Here is a 22,268-nt window from a genome sequence, read left to right on the forward strand (position 1 = left end):
CATGTACCTCTCACCATTTCTGGGCCCAGCACTAGGCAGTTATTCTAAGCTCGTGATTCTGCCTCCTAAAACCATTACTGATGGTTTTAAATTTAGACGGAGTAAATGTATGCATTATACAATATGTTCATTACAATTTCCTTAGCATCTCCTTATTTTCACTTACTTACATGAAAAGAATCTCATTAACCCTAAAGGCAAATATGTCCCTTTGGTTTAAAAAAACCCACTTGCCTTGGTACCCATTTCCTTTCATTCCCTTGTCCAGTTTGTTCGTGCTGAAATCATTAACACATCCTCCAAACTGGAGGACAGAGGCCTCACTATCTGGAGCTCAGCTTCCTCGCCTGTGAAGTGGGTCGTTGAGAGGAGAGCAGAACACGCAGTGCACGTGCAGAGTACAGAACAGGGCTGGCTGGTGCACCATCGACGCACCTTGCGTTGCCACTTCTACTCTTGTTATCCATGCAGTTTCTGAAGATTCCACGGAATTACACCAACTCTGTTCTTTAAACATCTCCTTCTTGTGAGGTTTTTTTTACTACAATTTCCCTCACTCCTGTGTGCTGAGCACCCAATAACTCTCAAGGCCCAGATCCTCCATCCAATGCCAGGCTCACAGGTTGCTGGAAGGTTCTTTCTGCTTCCCCAGACCTCTCTCCACAGAACTCTTAAGCGACCCTGTGTTCATGGCACCCTGAGCTCTCCTCCCATGAATGCCCAAACCGCCCCCATGATACAGCTTGGGTCCCTTCTCTTCTGTATTTTCCACAGGTTTATGCCTCTAGTCATATTTTGCCAACAGGTTCACACACCTCTTGCCACCTCAACACCCAAGCAAATTATCCAGGGAGACAACACACTTAGCAGAAGATGCCTAACATCTCTTGAGAACAATTACATACTTGGTATGCAGTAGAGGGATTTTAGGAAGTATTGCTTCTTTGCTGTGGAATATGGTGCTCACTGTCCACTGCTTAGTCAGTATTCACTTCTCACTTTTTCAGCTTTCTGTGAGACCAACGGGACGTGGGCCCAGGGCACTTCTCTGCACAGCGAAGGACAGTGGGCCTGGGGAGTCACACAGTGAGAGTGTGAGCTGGCAGCTACGCTAGCCAGTCTCTCAGGGAGCATCACCCTTACTGGAAAGAACTCCCAACAGCAACATACGGTCATTCAGACTTGAGTGGTCATCTTCAAAAATGAATGAAGTGTGCCTATCACGATAAGGAACGCAGCTGACAGCATTTTGGCCAATGATAAAATTTGATATTTCAAATGGAAAGCAGAATTTTGGAGGACTTGTGTCCATTAACACAAGCTTGACAACTGCTAAGACTTTTCTGATAAAACCGACAGTGATATGAACAAATGTGGGGATTTTCTTGATATTGTACAATAAATGTGTCAATATTTGGAAGATCCACTTAACTCAGTGAACCAGTCATTTCCAAATGACAGTGCATGATGTTACACAGTCATGTCATGCCCGGGTAAAGGATCCACGCAAGGTGCCAGACAGACCAACGGATTCTAACAGAGCAGAGTAGGAAAAGCTCCTTGAAGCAGTTCCAGATTCCACATTGAAACCAAACTTTAAGAATCTATCACTAGAGTTTTGGTGTAGTAACAAAAAAGAATATCCACAATAATCTGAAAAGGCTATTAAAATGCTTTCTTTTCCAAATACATATCTGTATGGGGCTAGATTTTCTCAAATACTTCAATCAAAACAACATGTTTGTGATGGTTAATTTTACGTGTCAACTTCACGGGGCCATAAGATGCCCAGATATTTGGTCAAACATCAGCTGGGTGTGTCTGGGAGGGTGTTTCTGGATAAGACTAGCATTTGAGTCTGCAGACTGAGCAAATCAGATCGTCCTCCCCACTGAGGGTGGGCCACATCCAATCCACTGAGGACCTGAACAGAACAAAAGGCAGAAGAAGAAAGAGTTCCATCTCTCTGCCTGACTGTCTTCAAACTGGGACCCAGGTCTTCTCAGGCTTTTGAACTTGGACTGGAACTACACATCAGCTCTCCCGGGTCAACAGCTTGCCGGCTGCAGGTCTTGGGACTTCTCAGCCTCCACATCCACGTGAGCCAATTCCTTATGACACATCTCTTTCTCTATACACATCCTCTTGGTTCTCTCTCTGGAGAACCCTGCCTAATACAATGTTGAAAGAGATTGACTGAAGAAGCAGATGGCAAGACCCGACCTGTCTACTTAGTCACAGCTAACAAGTGCAAAAAGAACATGGAGAGACAACAATGCCACTCTTCTCACTGATGTAATGAGGAGTGGAACAAAGTGATACCAAAGATTCCTTTCTGCCATGCAAAAAAGAAGTTACCGAAGCAATGAAAAAAGGAAAAGTTACATACTCACAAATAAAAGATTAAGTAGCTATTGAAAAATCATGATTTCTAAAAATCTAATACATGACAATGCTTATAATGGGCAAAGTGAAAAGATATAAAACTGTACAGTATAAAAGAAACTCTGTAAAAACAGACTCGTGCAACGGGCCCATCCACACGTGAGAACGCAGCAGAGGAGACAGACGTCGTGACAACTCGGTTAAGAGACGTCGAATGGTGTAATAAGTCATGCTGGGAAACCTGGCTCACTCATGGAAAATAGCATAAATAGCATGCATTCCAGAGGAATCAACCATGAAATTGGACCAGAATTGGAAAAGCAGAAATGAATACTGTAGTAAAATATTGTAGAACGTCTTTATGACCAGGGAGAAGGGAGGGCATTCCTAAATAAGGAATGAAAATAGAAACTAAACGAAATGATGGGAGATGTGAACAAGCCAAATCTTAAAACTTTCACATGATAAACGCTCCACAAACAAAATCAGACAAGCAACTGCCTGGAGCCTTTGCAACAGATTAAGGTAGAATGAGAAGAAACAGGCATTTCTGTAAGTCAGAAATCCATAAAAAATTGACAAATGTTCTGCCTAATATAATACACTAAAAGATTAATATTTATAATATAATGGATTCTTAGAAATCAAGGAGAAAATAAAATAATTTTTTAACTGAGCAAAGGATTTGGAAGGTTACTTTACTAAACAAATAGTACAGTTTTCTGTGTCTTTTTAGATGCTCAGCCCTCAGTCATAACCAGATAACTGAAAAATACAATAAAAGGAGATGTCAGTTGTCATCCACTGACTTGCAAAAATGCAAAGCTGGGAAACGTCAAGTGAAAAAGTTGGTGGAGTTCCATGCTACTGGGTCCAGAGTCGGCTCCTCCAAGCATTTCCCATCAGGGATCTGTTCTTTCTCCACCCCCAGCTTAACCCCACGTCTGACAGGGGTGTGTGGTGAGCGCCTTTCTCATGGGCTTCCCGGAATCAGTGACAAGGACGCTTGCCTGCACCGCCGAGGGTCTGCGTCCACAGTCGGCTCCCTGGTCCAAGCGGGGTTTCCAAAGTCCTGGGAAGAATCCTGGCTCCCACTGAAGAGGCAACTGCCCACAGCATCTGGCCTGCAACACCCGACATTTTTACATGTTGTCTTGGAACTGCTATTCTTCAGAATGTCTCCAGGAGCCTTGGGAACCCAGGCCACTGTCTCACAGCTTGTCAGACCTTTTACACAACCCTCCACACATATTTACCAAGTGAGAGATGAGCCCTGGGCGTCACCTCTGCTTCTCGCACATCCACCCTCAAGTTTGCCAGCCTCTCCGCGTCCCCAGTAACTGGCTACATGAGACAGGAGGGGACCGGGCAGAGGGCCCAATGCCACACTCACCGCTTGGCCACACTGCTCTCTCCTTGACTTGTTGGTCCTAACTGCCACCATGTCCTGGGTTCTAATACAGCACCTGGCACAAAGCAAGCACTGAATCACATATACCTACCGACCTGCCCATCCACCCAAGCCTTTAACTCTAATCAACTAATGTGTGTACTTTGTGATGACCTCAGAGACAAGACACCCCCCTCAGACTGTGAGCTCCTCAAAGATAAGATGCCCCCATCAAACTGTGATTTCCTCACAGAAAAGACTCCCTCATAGACTGTGATGGCCTCAAACACAGGATCCCCCCCGTAGACTGTGAGCTCTCACAGATAGGATACCCGCCTTAGACCCTGAGCTCCTCACAGACAGGACTCCCCTCATAGACTATAAGCTCCTCACAAAACAGCAGGCCCCACCCCATAGATTGTGAGCTCCTCACAGAAGGACTCCCAGCCTCAGACTGTGAGCTCCTCAAAGACAGGATGTGCCCCTCAGACTATGAGCTCCTCATAGACAAGACTTCTCCCTCAGAACCTGATGGCTGCAAACACAGGACTTCACCCCAGACTGTGGGCTCCTCAAAGGGCGGACTCCTCCCCAGAGACTGTGAGCTCCTCAAAGACAACACACAACTTTCTCATCTTTTTATCCTAGCAGGTGCTTAATGTTAGATTAACTGAAGGGAAAAAAATCATTATCGAATCTTCCTTACAAAACTCCCTCCATTCCACCTTCCCTCTGGCCTCCTTTTTGCTTCCTTTCTCAACTTTCATTTCCATCAGGCTCCTTCCTAGAGTTGTTCCTCTTCACAGCATTCCTTTAGTCTGTGCCATTCTTTTCCATTCCAGTCTGTTCTCTCCTATTCCACTATTCAATCCAGGCAAACCACCTCTCCAACAAGATCACTTCTGCTTGGTCTGACTCTGCCTTCTCCTGGCTCCATCTCCCCTGGGGCCAAATCCCCCAGAACTCACAACTCTAGACACCCACTCAGTACCAGAACACCAAAGTCACCCATACCAGTGCTCTACACTGGCCTATCTAAAATATGACCAGGCTGGGTTTGTGAAAGGATTATCAGTGGAAACTGGACCATGTTAAACCACCCGAGGGAACTCAATGAAGTAGGGAGAACAAGTTACCACAGAGCCCTAACTCGTAGTGAGGGCACAGGGCTAAAGCAACATCAGCAGGGTTTTGAGCAGCACGAGACGAACTATAACCAGACACTTAACTCCATTGCTCACCATCATTTCCATCTTTGGCTTTGCCTGTAGTTAAAGTTCCAGAAGTAAGGATAAGAGAGCCTCTACGTGCGAGCATAACAGCTCCTTAAAAATGAGTTTTTTTCTTCTAATTTAGCAACACACGAAATTTGTGGCAAAATAAGAGGTTAAAATGTGAAAGTAAGGAACTTGAAAGTCAAGAATGAACCAGAAAAGGAACAGTAAAAATATGGGCCTGAGTCACAGAATACACCCCTAAACTTACCCCACCAACACCGTCACCGCCATCACCACCATCACCACACCAGCATCATCACTATCATCACCATCACAATCACCATTATCGTCAACAGCATAAACAGCATCATCACCACCATCACCATCATCATCATCACCACCATCACCCTCATCATCATCACTACCGTCACCCTCATCACCATAACCAACAATGACAACATCATCAGCATCAGCATCACTAACACTATTGGACACTTTCTTGAGCCAGTCAATGTTCACTGTGTTTCACAGGTATTTAATCTGTTACTCACAATGACCCTAAAAGAAAGTTCAAGCACAGGGAGACAAATTGGGAATGCTGGCAACCTGTCTCCATAGTCCATGATCCCCTCTACCATGCCCTGCTGCTTCTCCGAAAATGAGCCAAAGAAAGGGCCCTTCTACCAAGACCTCACAGAGCCGGTGCATGTGATTACTTAGATAATACACTCAACAGGCACGCCTTATTGTCTATAGGGGGCACATACACAGGCTTAACACACAAATGCATATGACATGTATTTAAATTACAAGGAGGCGAAACTAATAAATGGTCTCTTTTTATGGTCTCTATGTTTAGTGACATTTACTGACAAAAGGAAGCAATCCTGGAGATTAACTACTCAACATGCAAATTGTAAAGATCATCAGACTGAGAACCAGGGAAGAGATGCAGCCCATCCAGGGCCATAGCTGCCTCTGGAGGAGCCAGTCCCTGACTCTGCCAGGCTCCCAGCTCCAGTCTGTGAGCAGCATCCCCACCTCCTGCCCCTGCCCATCTACAGGCATGTCCGCGCGGAAGGGGAGAGGCCAGCTCCTCAGAATGCTGACAAGAACAACAGCTAAAATGACTCCCTTTGAAGATACCCAACGACAACAACAGCAACACACATAAAAACCTAACTCTAATGTTTTTATGCCGCTTAGACTGGTCTCTTGCAAAGGCATCTTTCCCCTGACAGGCACGGGCTGTGCCAATTCTAGAGTTGCATCTGGAGCCGATCTAGCGATCCCTGAAAACAAAACCATCAAATCTTGGAAGACATGCCCCCGCTGCGCTGTTTTGCTCCAGGACCTCCAGCAAGCCCCTCTTCTGATCCGAGCACTCACCCTACAAGGGCCGCTGGCCAGCAATGTAGGACAACCCACTATCAACAAGGAAACCTGAAAGGAAAGGTGTCATTGCAAATCCTAAGAGCAAAACCCATGCAGAGAATACAACTCTTCTCCTACGGGTAAGTCTCAGCTGGGGAGAAACTTGTGCCTGGGGAAGGGGCTTACCTGGAGGGCCCTTGCCCTCTCCACGAAGGCAGATGTTTTGAAACACACGAAGTTAACCAACAGTTAAAACACCCTTCTCTCAGTGGGGACAGCAAGAGGAGCAGGGTGCCCAGGAGAAGGTGGCTCAGAACGAGAGCAGACCTCCAAGCCAAAGAGTCAAATCCAGGTTAGGAAGGAGGGAAGGCAAGGCACAGGGTGGCCAACGGAGAAGGGCCCAGCTCAGGAGGTGGCCACGAGCACAGAGCAAAGGCAGGCTGGGGAGCAGAGGCTGTGCTCTGTCGTCCACGCTGTCCACATAGTCAGCTCCTAGTGACAGATCTGGGTCCCCAGGCATCAGTGCGGACAGGACACCTGCCCCTCCCCAGGCAAAGGTGGCGATGCCAGGATCCCTTCTCCTCCCCAGCCCACTTCCTCACAGGCACCCAGGACCTCGTCGGTGGAGATGGTGGCAGGTAATTAGTGAGCTAAGAGCACTTGGTCCCAACCCCCTCTGCAAGCCCAGGGTGTCTGACCGGGCGTGCTGAGCAACATTCAGACCCAGATCTGGCCGGCTCTTGGCTTCTGACCGGGGTGTAATGTAGCCACATAAGTAATTTCAAATTAATTTTATTAATAGATTTCATTTGACCCAATATATCTGAAATATTATCATTCAACATGTAATCATTGTTAAAACAATTGTTAATGAGATATTTTACATCATTTTGTCACACTATGACTGCAGAATCCAGTGTGCTCTGCACGTCCAGCACATCCAGCGTGGACCAGCCATGTGTCACATGCCCGAGAGCCACCATGTGCGGCTGGTGGCCATGGTTGGACAGCACAGCTGCAGAACTTAGAGTCTTAACCACTACATCAGAGAAGTCACTTCGAAAGAAATCTCAGAAAAATACTGATAATAATTGCAATTTACAGCATATCTGTTCCATGCTAGGCACTCTGCTAAAATCTTACAAAATTTATCATGTTTTGTCCTCACAAACTGCATGCTGAGCATTCCTGGCATCTCAGCTGTGCTTTTGTAAGAAGGAAAGGTTTACAACTCTCCCTAAGTTTTGAGCAGAGGGAGAGATCTACAAACTTTGGAGTTGTTTCTGCTTCTATATGGAATTTCCAGATTTCTCTGCAGGGGTTCGGTATACATTTTTTAAGTCTCTTTGTCATTAAAATCCAGGTCAGTAAAATTCCTGTCGGTTTGGTTTCTCCCATGCCGTGTGATTTCTGAGACCCTTGATTCACCCTCAACTATCCACAGAGCACTCCTCCCTAGACCGTCAAAAAAAGAACTAGGAAGGAAAAAGACAAGCCACGAGTCCAGAGAGCAGAGGAGGGCGGGGTCTGCCTGTAAATGCACCTTGTGAGCCGTCACCGTCCATGATGCAGCAAGCATCCTCTTAGCACCTGGCCCTGCTCTGCAGATGGACGGGCACTGATATCACACCACCTCACCTGCACCTAGCATCTCCACTCACACACCCTACTGTCCTGAAGCAGATGATGGCATCTTTAAGAGACTGTTGCGATCACCCTGGAACAGCTTCATGGCATCTCGCACGCACACTGATTTAATTTTTTTAAATGTCTAAAAGATTCCTGCCACATAGAGTCCTTTACATTTCAAAAAAGGAAAAGAGTAACTATCGTTTAACAGAATTATTAAGTAATGTACATAAAAATGATAACCTATTGGGTAATCTCATAACATGTTTTTCACTTCCATCCTACAAGGAGTTCTATAAAATCTTTTTCCGTGTAGAAGACAGCAGACATAGTGATGTAGCTTGCCTCTACAAAACATCTATCTAGAAATGTCTACAGATATGTCACTAACATAGTGATATAGGCGAGTCCCCAACCCCAACACATACGTGCCCGAGGGACAACACCCCTCCCCACACTATGAACCCACCCTGTGCTCTTCATGAGAAGAGCACAGCCGTCTCCCAGAATCAGAATGCATTGCTTTCAACAGCACCTACCACTGCGCCTTCCTTCCCATGCTGCCTACCACCATGCCCTGGAATCCATCTCAGGGACCTGAGTTTGCAGGTGCTCCCTGACTTTCCTCCAGCACATGGGCCTCATCCTTCATGTGGACCTGCTCCTGGGGACTTCTCCTGAGCCCACGTCCAGGCAGCTGCTTCCTCCAGCCGCGGACGGGACAGTCTGTATAGCTTTCCCAAGCCTGCCCAGGAGGTGGCCTCCACCAGAGTGCTCTCAGCTAAAAGCAGCCATGTGCTCCAGGGAAGCACATGCCACCACCTGGCCACAAGGACAGGCCCCAGCTCCACAAGGACAGTCCATACATGTCCTCGCAATTGGAGGACTCAAAGCAGAAGAACATGGCCTTAGGAGATGACATCAGGAGAGGCAAGGAGTGAATGAGGAATGTGGGCACACCTGCTAGTGCGCATACACGCTGAGAAGGTGAGCGTGAGAGAAAAGCCACTGCCGGAGGACTTGCAGCCAGCAAACACGGGGCTGCTCCTCCCCCGGAAGAGCTGAACCAACACCCTCTGAACAGGCTGGCACATGAGGGCACAATGCCGCACCGCTTGCCAGCACAAAGGAGTGATCTGATGGGCAAGTCGGGGTGGTCCTGTACCTGTCACCTTGGCACGGCTGGATGAGCACGTCTCAGGCATATCTCGCTGGCTCTGTCTCTCCACCATCAGGCCAGTATCTTCATATCCATTTTATGGTTGAGAAGAAGGATGCTCCTAAAAGCCATGTCCAAGGATACCCAGGGGATTGGTGGCAGAACCAAGACCTGAGCCCAACTCCTGATCTCTCTCTACTGCCAATGTTCCCTCCAACCATCCAGCCACCATGGCCGAATGCCAGGCACGACACAGGGCTGGGTGCATCGGTGCCACATCATGGTGGCCCTGCCTTCCTACCCTGCACGAGGAGGCAGTGGCAGTGTGTCCTGCTGGAGGGAAATGACATGTGGAGGATGACCATGCTTGAGAAGAGAAGCCACCTATAGGATAGCTGTTAATGAATGATTTTCTTCAAGGGAAAAAGTGAGTGGGTCAAAAAAGTCTTCTCCACGGGCCTAGAATGTATCTCACCCGTGAGATAGAACAGTACCGCACCGGGATTCCTGGAGGGGCGTTAGCCAAACAAGACACGAGATGGCGCTGCGTGAGGCCAGCTGCCTGCTGCCCCTCCGCACAGCCATGTGGCCCAGGGTCCTCTGGGGACAGCATGCGGCAGGATCCTGAGATCCAGCTCCCCAAATTGGAACTCTAGGGAGTTCTCAGAGAAGGTGGGAAATGGCTGATACCCACCCAAGCCGACCAATGGGCTGTGAGGGGCCATTTACAAATACGGGCTTTAGAACATTCTGGACCATACAGATGTCATGCCAGTTTGCTCAGGGTAGATTTTAAACACCCTGTTCTCCACCCTGGAGGTGGACCTAAATGAAGTCCACAGACGAATGTCCACACAGCCCTGGGGAAACCGCAGCATCACCCCAGTGCAGACAAGGAAAGTCAAGCTCCAGGTCACAAGGAACGAGATCAACACCCCAGGGGACACACCCACGAGGCCACCCTCCTCTGAATTTTTGCGCATGTGTGTGTCTGCATGTGTGTGTTTGCACGTGCGTGTTTACATGTGCATGTCTGTGTGTGTATGTGCTGGTGGGTAGGAGAAGGCCTAGCCGTGGTCCACGCCCAGGGCACACACCCACAGTGACTTCTCCATCCCAGGGCCACAGCTCCTCCAGTCTAGGTGAAGGGGAGCTCCCAGGCCCCATCATATAGGCTGCCTCCAGGGAGGTGAGAGGGACCCACGCACTCAGAGAACAGGTAACGGCCTCAAGGTGCATCTGAAATAGAGACACCCAGGGGGGCAGTGAGGAAGGAGACTTCTGGCAGAGGCCCACACAAGGCAGCAGCAAGGGAAGGAGTGGCCAGAGCTGATGACATGCTGATGGCTCCCAGAGCATCGTCAGCACTGACTGCGAAAGGGCCCTTCCCAGGAGGGGGCCACACCAGATTCCCGCCCACTCGCAGGCTCTTTACCTCTGAAATCCACCCTGAGGTTCCCGGTCACATCCTCACCCCACTGAAGTCCGACCTATGTAGGTCTCGCCCTCACGGCCCTATCCCAAAGCAGCCATCAGGGACCAAGTGCCAGGGGGTCTACAGGGAGAAAGGGGAGCCAAGAGGTAGTCCCAACACAAGAGGAGCCCACCGGTGAGACTCTGCACTGAGAATGTTCCATGGAGAAAATCCCAAATCCATCAATGACAAGATGCCAAAGAGCAGCCCAAGCATTCTCCAGAGGCCCCATCCCCCAGCTCGCCTCTGCTCCATGATGTGGACCCACAACCCCCAGTCCTGATTCTAGGGGTTCAAGGAAAACAAGAGATGTCATCCTCACACGTCCACTATACACACTTATTAACGTTCGAGCACAAAACATAGCAAGGTGCGCTGATTAGCCAGTGCTTAGGCATCAGATAGCGAAGGGGTGGATCTCTTACTGATGGGAGCAATGTCTGACAGGCTGAGGGGAACACAACGCAGTGAGCTCTGACTTGAGCAAAACAATCTCGTTTATAAAGTCCGGTAAGAGACCAGAAAGTACAACTGAATAGCCAAGTTACTGACGCGACAGAACAGACACGAACCGCCGAGAACTACTCATTGCTGTCTCCCCTCCCTCAGGCACAGCTATGCTCTTCCTGGACAAATGTCCTCGTGAGCACATATCTGTGTAAATACGGCCGGCCCCTGCCCCGCGAGGGTCGGGGGTAAACACAGAGTAAGAAGGGGAATTCCAGGATTTAACTTCGGAAACTCCCAAAAGCAGGTTTTCATTTTGGTTTTTGTTTGTTTGTTTGCCTTGCTTCGGTTTAATCAGCGAGAGCGATAAACACAGACTCACCTCGGCATGAACTCCCTTGACCGTCAATAATTTGTTTGCAAACTCCACAGACTTTGGCTTTTTTGAAGGCCTTGTTCTTAAAACTGTGCAGACTCGAAGCTAATTCTTCTGGCTGAAAAAGTACAGGGAGAAACTGTCAGCGCTACGATTCATGGCTCATTTGCTTTCTCTTCTCCCTTTCAGGAGATAATAAATCTAGCAGAGTTTGTGAAGAGCTAAAATAGGAACTTTAACCAAGCAAACAGAGAAGAACAAGAGGCCACCGTGCCAACGCTGGGATTCCCGAGGGGCGCCTGGATACCCTGTCAGCATTCCCGATGCCAGAGTCCCAGATGGAAGCTCAGACTCGCCCGGCTTGTAAATCCCCTGGGCAGAGCGCATCAGGAGCGCTACACGAATCAACGTTGCTCATGTATTGGCTTCCAGAGTGGAGGCTCACGACCGCCTACTTCTGTGACAAAGTAATCCACACGCATTCCCAGAGTCTTAACACTTTTCCCTCAGGAAGAAATGATTAGCGAACAGCCCGACTATGTTCAGAGGAAGCTGACTGACTGATTCTCCCGGCCCCTCAGGGCCTCTGAGCTGATGTGCACCTCTGCAGAAGGAGAAGCAGTCAAAAGCCCCATGTAATAAGATACGTGGTTCCTCCTTAAACCTAGTATAGCATCGAATCCATCACACACACTGGCAGGAAATGAACCACTCACCCACCAAATGCATGTTTGCAGTGTCAAGCTGTACCTGATAATCTTATAAAAATTCAATTTGCCTTAGAAACCAAATACCAATCATTATACCCCTTTGCTGATACGGGACAGTGTATTTTATCAGTAACTGACAGCCACATGGACTCACTGGGGCCATTACTCACCATCAGAATAGCTAAAATTCACTGAGAAGATAAAATGTTATCAAGAATGTGAAACAAATGATACGACTTCTTTGGAAAACAGTTTGACACGTTCTTGTAAATATTTTTACTTCTATATCAATCCTATGACTCAGCAATTCCACTCCTATGGACACTAAAAAGAAATAAATGCATATGTCCACAAAAGACTGGCACAAGAATGGTCATAGACACCTTATTTAAAAGTGCCCAAAACAAGAAATAACCCAAATGTTCATCAAAAGGAGAATGGAAAAACGAACCATGGTATATTCACACAGTGAAATACCGGGTATACACAAGAGCAAGCTACTAATACACATAACATCGTGAGTGAACATCAAAAGCATTATTATGTTGAGTGACAGAGTCAGACACAAAAGCACACGGTGAATGATTCTATTTATAGGATGTTCATGAACAGGCAAATGAATCTATCTAGTTCCTCAGAGGCAGGAAAAAATGAAGTGAGCTCTACGATTGCCCCAGATTCCAGTAACCAAGAAAGTTTTCACGATGCAGAGAAGGGAGAGAGAGCCAGTGTACAACCTGAGTGGAGAGAAGCAGCTAGCAGTTTAGGCAGAACAACGCAGCACGAATTCACGAGCCAGAGTACCAGTGAACAGAGAGCTGCGTAGAATTCTTAAGATCTGCAGAAGTTCCCTCTTAAGTATTCAGCCAAGTATTGACGAGCACATGCATGTGTGTATGTGTGTGTGTGCACACATGCATGCATGAGGGAGCTACCCAAGGCTGGGGAAAGAATTGCCAGAAAGGATTAGAGGAAATAGTGCTCAACACTCACAAAGAGGTAAGAACAGTGGCTGTTCCCACAGCCAGATCAGAAAACCACAAGATTCAGGAATTATTGCACAGAAAACACAGAAGGATCTTGCTTTGACTGTGGGGAATGACTAACTCTAGACTGAGGACCGCTCTTGTTCTGCCTATCATATCCAAAAAGCAGGACCCAAAAGGATCAAACTATAGTCATGGACCACATAACAACATTTTAGTCAAACAAAGACCACATACACAAGAGCAGTTCCATAAGATTAGTACCATAAAACCCAGGTGCGTGGTAGGCTTTACCATCTAGCTTTGTGTAAGTGCACTCTAGATACCTGCATAATGATGAAATTACCTAATGACACATCTCTCAGAATGTATCCCCATTGTTAAATGATGCATGACTATATCTCCAAGTAATTTACTGCATTCCAGAACAACACTCAAGAATATCTGCAGAAATAAAAAAAAAGATCCAGCATCCAATAAAATAAAATTCACAATGTCTGGTGTCCAATAAAAAAATTATCTGGTATCTAGCCACTACTATAGAAAACAGTATGGAGATTTCTCAAAAAACTAAAATAGAACATCCATATGATCCAGCTATTCCACTACTGGGTATTTATCCAAAGAATGTGAAATCAACAATACAAAAAGATTGATGTACCCCTATGTTCATCACAGCATTATTCATAATAGCCAAGACGTGGAAGCAATGCAAATGCCCATCAACAGATGACTGGCTAAAGAAGATGTGGTTTACATATATATAATGAAATACTACTCGGCCATAAAAAAGACAAAATTGTGCCATCTGCACAACATGGATTGACTTTGAGGGTATTACGCTAAGCAAAATAAGTCAGACAGAGAAAGACAAATACCATATGATTTCACTCATATGTGGAAGGTAAACATACAGACAAGGAGAACAGATTAGTGGTTACCAGAGGAAAAGGGGGTGGGGATTGGGCGAAACGGATAAAGGTGCTCATGTGTACAGTGACGGATTACAAACTAACTATTGGTGGTGAACATAATTCAGTCTATACAGAAACTGAAATATAGTAATGTACACCTGAAATTTACACAATGTTAAAACCCAGTATGACCTCAATAAAATTAAAAAAATAAATATATATGTTCCATATGTTCAAAAACTTAAGTACAGTCTTCAAAGGTATAAAAAGATACAAATCAAACATCTAAAGAAGAAAATGTAAAAATCAGAGGTCTCTGAAAAATATGCTGGATGGGATTATTGGCAGATCAGAACTGTAGAGGAACAGATTAGTGAATTTGAAGACATCACAGTAGAAACTTCCCAAAATAAAGCACAGAAAAGGAGACAACCTAAGTAAATAAATAAATAGATAAACAAAGAGAGCCTCAGTGAGCTGTGGAACAGCTTTAAGCAGCCTAACACATGTGTAACTGGAGTCTCAGCGGGGGAGGGGGGACACAGGTTGGAAGAAATAATGGGTGAAACTTTTCCAAAATACGAGGAAAACTATAAACCCATAGATCCAAGTAACTCAGCAAATCTCAAGTACAAGAAATGAGACAGCAACTACACCAAGGCACATACCAAATTGCTCAAATCCAGCAATAAAGAGAAAATCATAAAAGCACCCAGAGGGAAGAACAAAGATACATTACATACAAGGGACCAACCATTAGCACAACAGCAGATTTCTCACATAAAAAAAAAAAAGCAAGTGAGAAAATAGTGGAACAACATAAAGTACTGAGAGAAATCTCCCGATCTAGAATTCTATACCCAGCAAAAATATCTTTCAAAAATGAAATTGACTTAGAAAATTCTTAAGACATACAAAAGCTGAAAGCTGAAATAATTTATCACCAGCTGACACATACTACAAGACACGTTAAAGATAGCCTGGGCAAAAAGAAAATGGTGTCAGATGGAAGTAATGGCTTTACACAAAAGAATGAAGAGCACCAGAAATGGTAATTACATGGATGAATATATAAGATTTTTTTCTTATTATTTAAAACTCACTAAAAGATAATTAACTGTTTAAACAAAAACTAATAATGATGTAATATGAGGTTTAACATATGTAAAAGTCATTTTTACGATAAGATAGTACAAAGTTCAGGAAAGGAGAAATGGAAGGATGCTATTGTAAGGCTCTCATAACACTCACGAAGTGGTACACCGTCACTTGAAGACAGACTGTGATAAGCTAAAGATAACCCTATAGCAACTGCTAAAATAATAAGTTAAAGGTAATAATCCAACAAAGGAGATAACACAAAATTACTTAAAAAGTTCAATTAATCTAAAAATTGTGAAAAAAGAGGAAAAGAAGAACGAAGAATAGGTGAGAGAAATCGAAAACAAGTAGCAAGATGACAGATTTAAACCATACTGGTAATCACATTAATGTAAATACCTTAAATACCTTAATAAAAAGGCAGGAATTCTCAGATGATATATTTTTTAAAGGAAAAGGACAGAAAAAATATATAATGATGACATTAATCAAATGAAAGCTGAAATGGCTATATTAATATCACACAAGGTAGATTCCAGATTAAAGAATATTACCAATGTTATAGAAAGGCATTTGACAATGACAAAAGGGTCAATGCACCCAGAGAAGAAACAGTCCTAACATGTATGCACCTAATAACAAAACTCAAAATACATGAAGCAAAAACTGACAGAACTGCAAAGAGAAATAAGGCAAATGTAGAAATATAGTCAGAAATTTCATTACCCCTTGTTATAGACTGAATTATGTCCCCATAAAATTCACAGCTTGAAGCCCTAACCCCAGATGTGGCTGTTGGAGACGGGGCCTTTAAAGAGGTGATGAAGGTAAAATGGGGTCACTACAGTGGGCCCTAATCCAACAGGACTAGTGTCCTTAAAAGAAGAAGAAGAGACACGAGGGAGGCTAGCACGCAGAGAAAAGTCTAGGTGAGGACACAGTGAGAAGGCGGCCATCTATAAACCAAAGAAAGAGGCCTCAGGAAAATCCAAACCTGTCAAGACCTTGATCTTGGACTCCATGCCTCCAGAACTGTAAGAAAATAAATTTCTGTTGTTTAAGCCCGCAGTCTGTGGTATTTTGTTATGGCAGCCCTGGCAAACTAATATACCCTTCCTCAGTAATTAATAATTATTTTTCTATCAATAATAATAATTGATAACTATTGCAGAAAATAAACAAGGATACATAACATTTGAACAACGGTATCAAACAACTTGATCTAATTGACATTTACAGAACATTTGACCCAACAGCAGCAGAATACGCATTCTTTTCCAATGCATATGGAACGTTTACCAAGGTAGACAATATTCTGGGATATAAAACAAGTCTAAAATGTAAAAGCATTCAAGTCATACTAAATGTGTTTTCTGACCACAATGGGATTAAATTAGAAATCAGAAACAGAAAGATCTCTGTAAATTCCCCCAAATACTTGGAAACTAAAGAACACACTTCTAAGGAGCCCATGGAATAATACTTGATGGGAAACAGGGTTTATCCCAGGAGTGCACAGTTGCTTTAATGTTTAAATATCAATCAACAAACTAAAAAAGAAACCTGCACCATCTTTCAATCATCGCAAAAAAAGAAAAAAAAAAAAAAAAACAGACAAAATCCAACATCAATTTCCTGATAAAAACCCTCAGTCAGATAGGAATAGAAAGGGACTTCCTCAACTTGATGAAATTATCTAAGTAAAACCTACAGCAAACATCATACTTAATGATAAAAGACTGAAGGGTTTCTCTTTAAGTTCTGAAACAAGGCAAGGATGTCTGCAATCAGCACTTCTATTTAACTTTGTCCTAGAGGTTCTAATCAGTGCAATCAGGCAAGAAAAATAAGTAAAAGGTATCCAATTTGGAAAAGGAGGAAGAAAACTATCTTTAGTCACTGATGACACCATTGTCTATGTAGAGAAAGCTGATGAAATCTACAAAAGAGCTCTAGAACTAACGAGTTCAGCAAAGTTGACAGGAGATCAATGAATGTACAAACTGATTGTATTTCTACATAGTAGCAATAAACATTCAGAAATTGGAATTCAAAAAACATTACCCTATACAGTAGCATCAAAAACACTAAACACTTTGAGATAAATCTGACAAAAGATGTGAAAGACGTATAAACTAAAGCTATAAAACACTGCAGAAAGAAATTAAAGAAGATTTAAACAGATGGAGAGATATACCATGGCCATGGATCAGAAGACTCAATATGATTAAGAGGCAACTCTTCCCATATAATCTACAGATTCAACACAATCTCAATCAAAATCCCCAGAGGGACTTTTTTTCAGTTGGCAAACTGATTCTAAAATTCATATTTAAATGCAAAGCACCTAGAATTGCCAAAACAACTTTGAAGACTGCACATATTAAGTGTACCATTTGACAACTTCTCCATTATATTTTGAAAACGTGTCTTCAGTGTAAAAACTAAACTGAGTTTCAACCAAAGTGTACCCTTGGGATTCTATATAACTAACAAATATGAGATGTTGAACAAACACTTTGAATCCTAATTTTCAACAAAGCACATGCTCCCCTGAGATCAATCAAAGTGCAAATACTCAGCACACAGACCGCAACCTTTACTCCTTGACCTATGGCAAACCTAACTAATCAATCATGGCTATCATCCCCAGCCGGCCTTACAAGCCTTCTTAGTGGAGAACTCCGCAAGCCACTACCAATGGACTGGAACTGGCAGAGGCTGATGCCAACGTGCCATTCCAACTTTAAAGCACACTTTGGCCACCCCATCTTTCCCATGCAATTCAAGCTGTCTGGAACGCTAGCAACTTAGAGTTTCCTAGCACGACCATTTCTAGTCCCACCCTCCCCTAAGTCCTTCCTGACCACTTTGAGTTCCTGAACAGTCCTAGAGCAGTCTTGTCACTTAAACCCCTATCTCCTGGTGTTTTTGTTGATGTCAGCATGCCTATCAAAAGAGGGAAAGTGTCCTGCACCAAGCAGAAGCTTCGCACCAGTTCTGCCACCTGCAGTACAAGCTCTGTGACCCGGGGGCAAGTCACAACCTCTCTCCAAGGGAAAGGATACTCTCCCCTCCATGCCTATTAGCAGAGCTACTGTGCCTGACCAAATGCTATACCAGGTACCAGCTGTGAACACTGGCAGTTTATGGGGATCGCCTGGGCAGAGTTTTTTAAAAAGCCCCACCTAAGCTCTACTGCAGACCAATTAAAACAGACTATCTGGAGGTGGGGTCAGAATATGAATGTTTTCAAAGCTCCTCAGGTGATTCTAATCTGCAGCTGGGACTGAGAGCCACTACTACAATGACTATGCTATAAGGATCTACTCTATGTACACGGAAGGCACTGTTACTAGGTGCTTGTTCATACATTCGTTTCTGGTTTTCTCAAGAGCCTGTATACTTTTTGATAGCAGGGGTCTTGTATTTAATGCCTGCAAAGGAGGGACGACGGCGCTGCCATCCCAAAGTTCACAACATTGGCAGGGCCCTTCTGTGCCGTAACCATGACCATCACTCTTCTCCAAATGGATGGTAGGATGCAAGACCACGCAGCCAACAGATGAGGGATACGGGCTCAGACCAGTCTCCACCCCAGTCTCATGCTCAGACAGGAGTAGGCATTCAAGCATCTGACAAACACAGCCCTCTGTCACAATCTCCCTGCTGGCACACACTTTTTTCATATTTCAGTTATCTGTTTATACGTCTTCTCTCCTGTGCTCGACTGCAGTTTCCTCCGAGGCCCTGCACAGTGCCTGGCAGACAGTGCACGGGGGACCCTCAATTAATATTTGTTGACTGAATGAATTGGCCGTAGTCTGTGGGCCAGTAGGGGATACTGTAACCTTTTATTCCTTACAAACACCTTTATTCCAACCAGGGAGAAAGAGGCACTGTATTCCTGTGGTTTTCTTGCCAGCAGGGCCACAGCTAGAAGGCTGTAGGAAGGAAACAGCAGAGGTGCTGTTGGGAGGCTCGAGCCATTTCAGTGGCTGGATCCCTGAGGAATTCATTTCAGATAGTGTAATAACAGCTGCTCACGCTCCATCTGTACATAACATCTCCATTGTGAAATGAGCCTAGACGGGATTAGATGGCCTTTGTTTTCACCTGATACCGTGCTTTCCCTTCTCCCACAGAGGTGGGGCCCATGACTGTGGGGGGGAGGGGGAGCCCGCAATGCTGAAGCATTTAGCAGGCTCAGTTCAGGAATCTAAATTGCATTTAATTGTTAGGAACAGACAGTTGGAAGGGTAGGGAGCGAGGCTGCCCTTCCATGAGGACTCCCTGAGGGGTGCACGGTAATTAGTGCTGGTCTTGATCGTGAAGTCTCTTTTTTAGAAAGAAAAATCTCTGCAAAATTGAGCAAGGAAGTGCTCCACATGAGTGCAGAAGGGGAACCCTCTGCTCTGCAGAAATGCAGAACAGCAGCCCTCTCTGCTGGGTTCTCCCAGCTAACGCTGTGGCTAGGCTAACCCGGCGGCAGCAACAGTTACCCACACAAAGGTGAAACCAGCAGTATCCAAGCTATATTTTCCTCTCAGGAAAGAGGACTTAGGCATGCATTTTGGTATCTGAGAAGCCTTCAGAAGCATTCTAGGGAGGCATATGCTGAGCAAAAACACAAATCAACTTTTGACTCTGAAGTTAAACGGCCACAAAATGTCCCACATGGACAAAGTGGACCTCAAACCTCCCTGGATATCCTGCCCTGGACGTTTCCACCCACCACCACCACAGGACCCAGGACACAGGGGCGCCCTCCTCACACCACACATTGTCCCCAGGCTTCTCAGCAATAGTGTTTGACTGTTAAACTGAAAAAAGGAACGCAGCACAACTCAAACTGATGTCAAGCAGCTGACATTTTGATGACTTCTCACTCCTCAGAACCTTATAAAAGTTTCCAGGAAAACGAATGCAATAAATGCCTGATTATTAGACTCAAAAAAGAAACGGCTAAACCTAGAGGGGAGCTGCCTCCGGAATCTGCTCGGCTCAATTCAAACGCTGTGGAGGACGGTGCCATAGACCACAGATTGTAATGTGGCCCTGGCCAACCTGTGCTATTGCAACAGGCCAGCGCATCCCAACATCAGCCAGAGCTAAGTGCCCTTTTCCTTTGCAAGAAACGGGAAGGGCAGCGAGTCTCCATAATGGCTAATGTCCTACTTCCATTCCGGGAGACTTGTCTAACGAAACCTGTTCAAGAGGCAGTTGGATTAGAAACTTGAGCCTGAACTGAACTGTCTCCCACTACATGTGGGCTCACCGGGGTGCCCGCCTCCCACCAGGCAAAGCCCCGCTTTCCTTCTCTGGCCCTCTCCTGCAAGCACACACGGACATGGGCGCACACGCGGACACACGCACGAACGTGCACACGCTCGCACAGAGAAGGACACGCGCACTAATGGACATAGGAGCACACACGGACACGCGCACAAAGAGCACGAATAAACTCGCACGTGCACGCGCAGACGATGCACGGGCACACGTATGCTCTTGCACACGCGCGCCCATACAAGGGTACGCGCGCGCGCACACAGTGGCACTCGCGCACTGGTCGAAAAGCGCCGACCACCTCTGTTCCAAGCGCCCCCAGCGCCCAGCACCCCCACGCCCGGGATCCTAGCGGCCTGGATCCGAGAGCCCGCTCACCTGGCGACGGTGCCGGCGAGCCCCGGCCCCGCGCGCGCACCCTCCAGGCGGCCCCGGGGTCAGGGCGCGCAGCCGCATGGCCGCCCCAGGAGCCCGCGGACAGCCCGGCCCGGCCAGGCGAGGACAGCTGCGGCGAGCGCTGACCCCTCCGCGGCGGCGGTGCTGGGCAGGAATGCCTCCGGGGCCTCCGCGTCTGGGAGTCTCAGGAAAAGCTCGACCCTGGGAGGCCCGAAAGGACGCCGCCACCACCTCCAAATCCACCCTGCCGTCAGAAGTCAGATGCCGGGAACAAAAGCCAGGCGAGTGAGCGCACGGTCCCCTGGCGCCCCTCCATCTGACACGAATTAGCCCTCCCTCCCCCGCCGCAGACCGCAGCTCGAGAGAGGAGGCAAAGGCTTCTCAGCCAAACTCAGGGAAAGTGGTGAAGAAACGCCTCCCAGGGCAGGGGTGGGGGCAGACCTTTCCCCGCCATCCGACTGGCTTACGAACGCCTTTGGCTGGGGTGCAGCTTTGCTAGGATTTCAGACCTCTCCAAGAACGCAGACGAGGAGCTTAAAATCAAAATCCATAGGCTCTCTGGCTTTCGGGATCTTAAAATCTTGCGTGTTGTCCAGTAAGCCTATCTGTGATGGTCAGTATCACTGGTAATCTACCCTGCTAGCAAATGGTGGGTTTGGAGTGGAAAGAAAGAACCCCCTAATGCGCAAAGACTTTCTTTCCAATTTGATTCTTAACTAAGAAAAACAAAGAACCGCCTTGCTAGAGAGGGCTGAGGGCCAGCTGAGGGTTCCAGCAAGCTCTCCACACCTGGGGGGCTGGGCCCCTGGGCTCCCTTCCTATCCTCACCATCCCCAGTGCCGTGCAGCTCCCTGAAAACCGCCTCTCCTTTTCGTTTCTGGCTTTGCCATTTTAGAAGGAAATTTAAAACCTAGAGTGTGGGAAGTGAAGGGGGCAATGATGGTGGGGGCAGGGTGTCACATGAAGAGCAAGCCGGACACCTGGAAAGTGGAAGGGTCACTTAGCCTGAAGGACAGCCCGGAGGGGAGGGTGGGCATGATCCACAGACAGGACAGCTCTTTCCTAAGGCTCGTCAGACCCCCATGGGACTGAGTTGCCCTGGGCTACCATCACGCAGCAGCAGATAGCTTTCCACCAGGAGAAGCTCTGGCATGTTAATTCCTAGGAAGAAGGAAAGGCTGCCTCAATCATGTTCAGCTGAGGCCACCTCCCCCCTTCTGTGGGGTGGAGACCCCTCCACAGGAGCAGATGGTGCTAGGGAGCCTTCCGGCCTCAGGCTGGCTCACTGTGGACCCCGAGCAGCGGGGTGCCTAGTGACCTGACCTGCCTCCGGCCCAGCCCGGGGCAGCTCCAGTGACCTGTGATGCACCCACAGCGCAGACCTGTGTTGGTCTAACACTCTGACTTCAGATCTTCAACTCTGC

The 22,268-nt window shown here is 46.4% G+C and overlaps 1 protein-coding gene across 7 annotated transcripts in view; it reads right to left on the minus strand.

Moving 5' to 3' along the window:
- TNS3 (tensin 3) overlaps positions 1 to 22,268 on the minus strand; it is a 259,293-nt gene that overhangs the window by 199,165 nt on the left and 37,860 nt on the right. For 5 of the 7 annotated variants that reach the window (XM_046669114.1, XM_046669123.1, XM_046669116.1 and 2 more), the window contains exon 2: positions 11,458 to 11,569. Coding sequence is in view for 2 of the 7 variants with exons in the window: in XM_046669121.1 (XP_046525077.1) it covers positions 11,458 to 11,569; positions 20,827 to 20,904 (190 nt within the window). In the remaining 5 variants the exon portion in view is untranslated. Of the gene's footprint in view, positions 1 to 11,457; positions 11,570 to 20,826; positions 21,142 to 22,268 lie in introns of those variants that run through there. The other 2 variants (XM_046669121.1, XM_046669113.1) reach the window with 2 other exon arrangements.

Source organism: Equus quagga, chromosome 8 (genome assembly GCF_021613505.1).
Source record: "Equus quagga isolate Etosha38 chromosome 8, UCLA_HA_Equagga_1.0, whole genome shotgun sequence".
Lineage (NCBI taxonomy): Eukaryota > Metazoa > Chordata > Mammalia > Perissodactyla > Equidae > Equus > Equus quagga.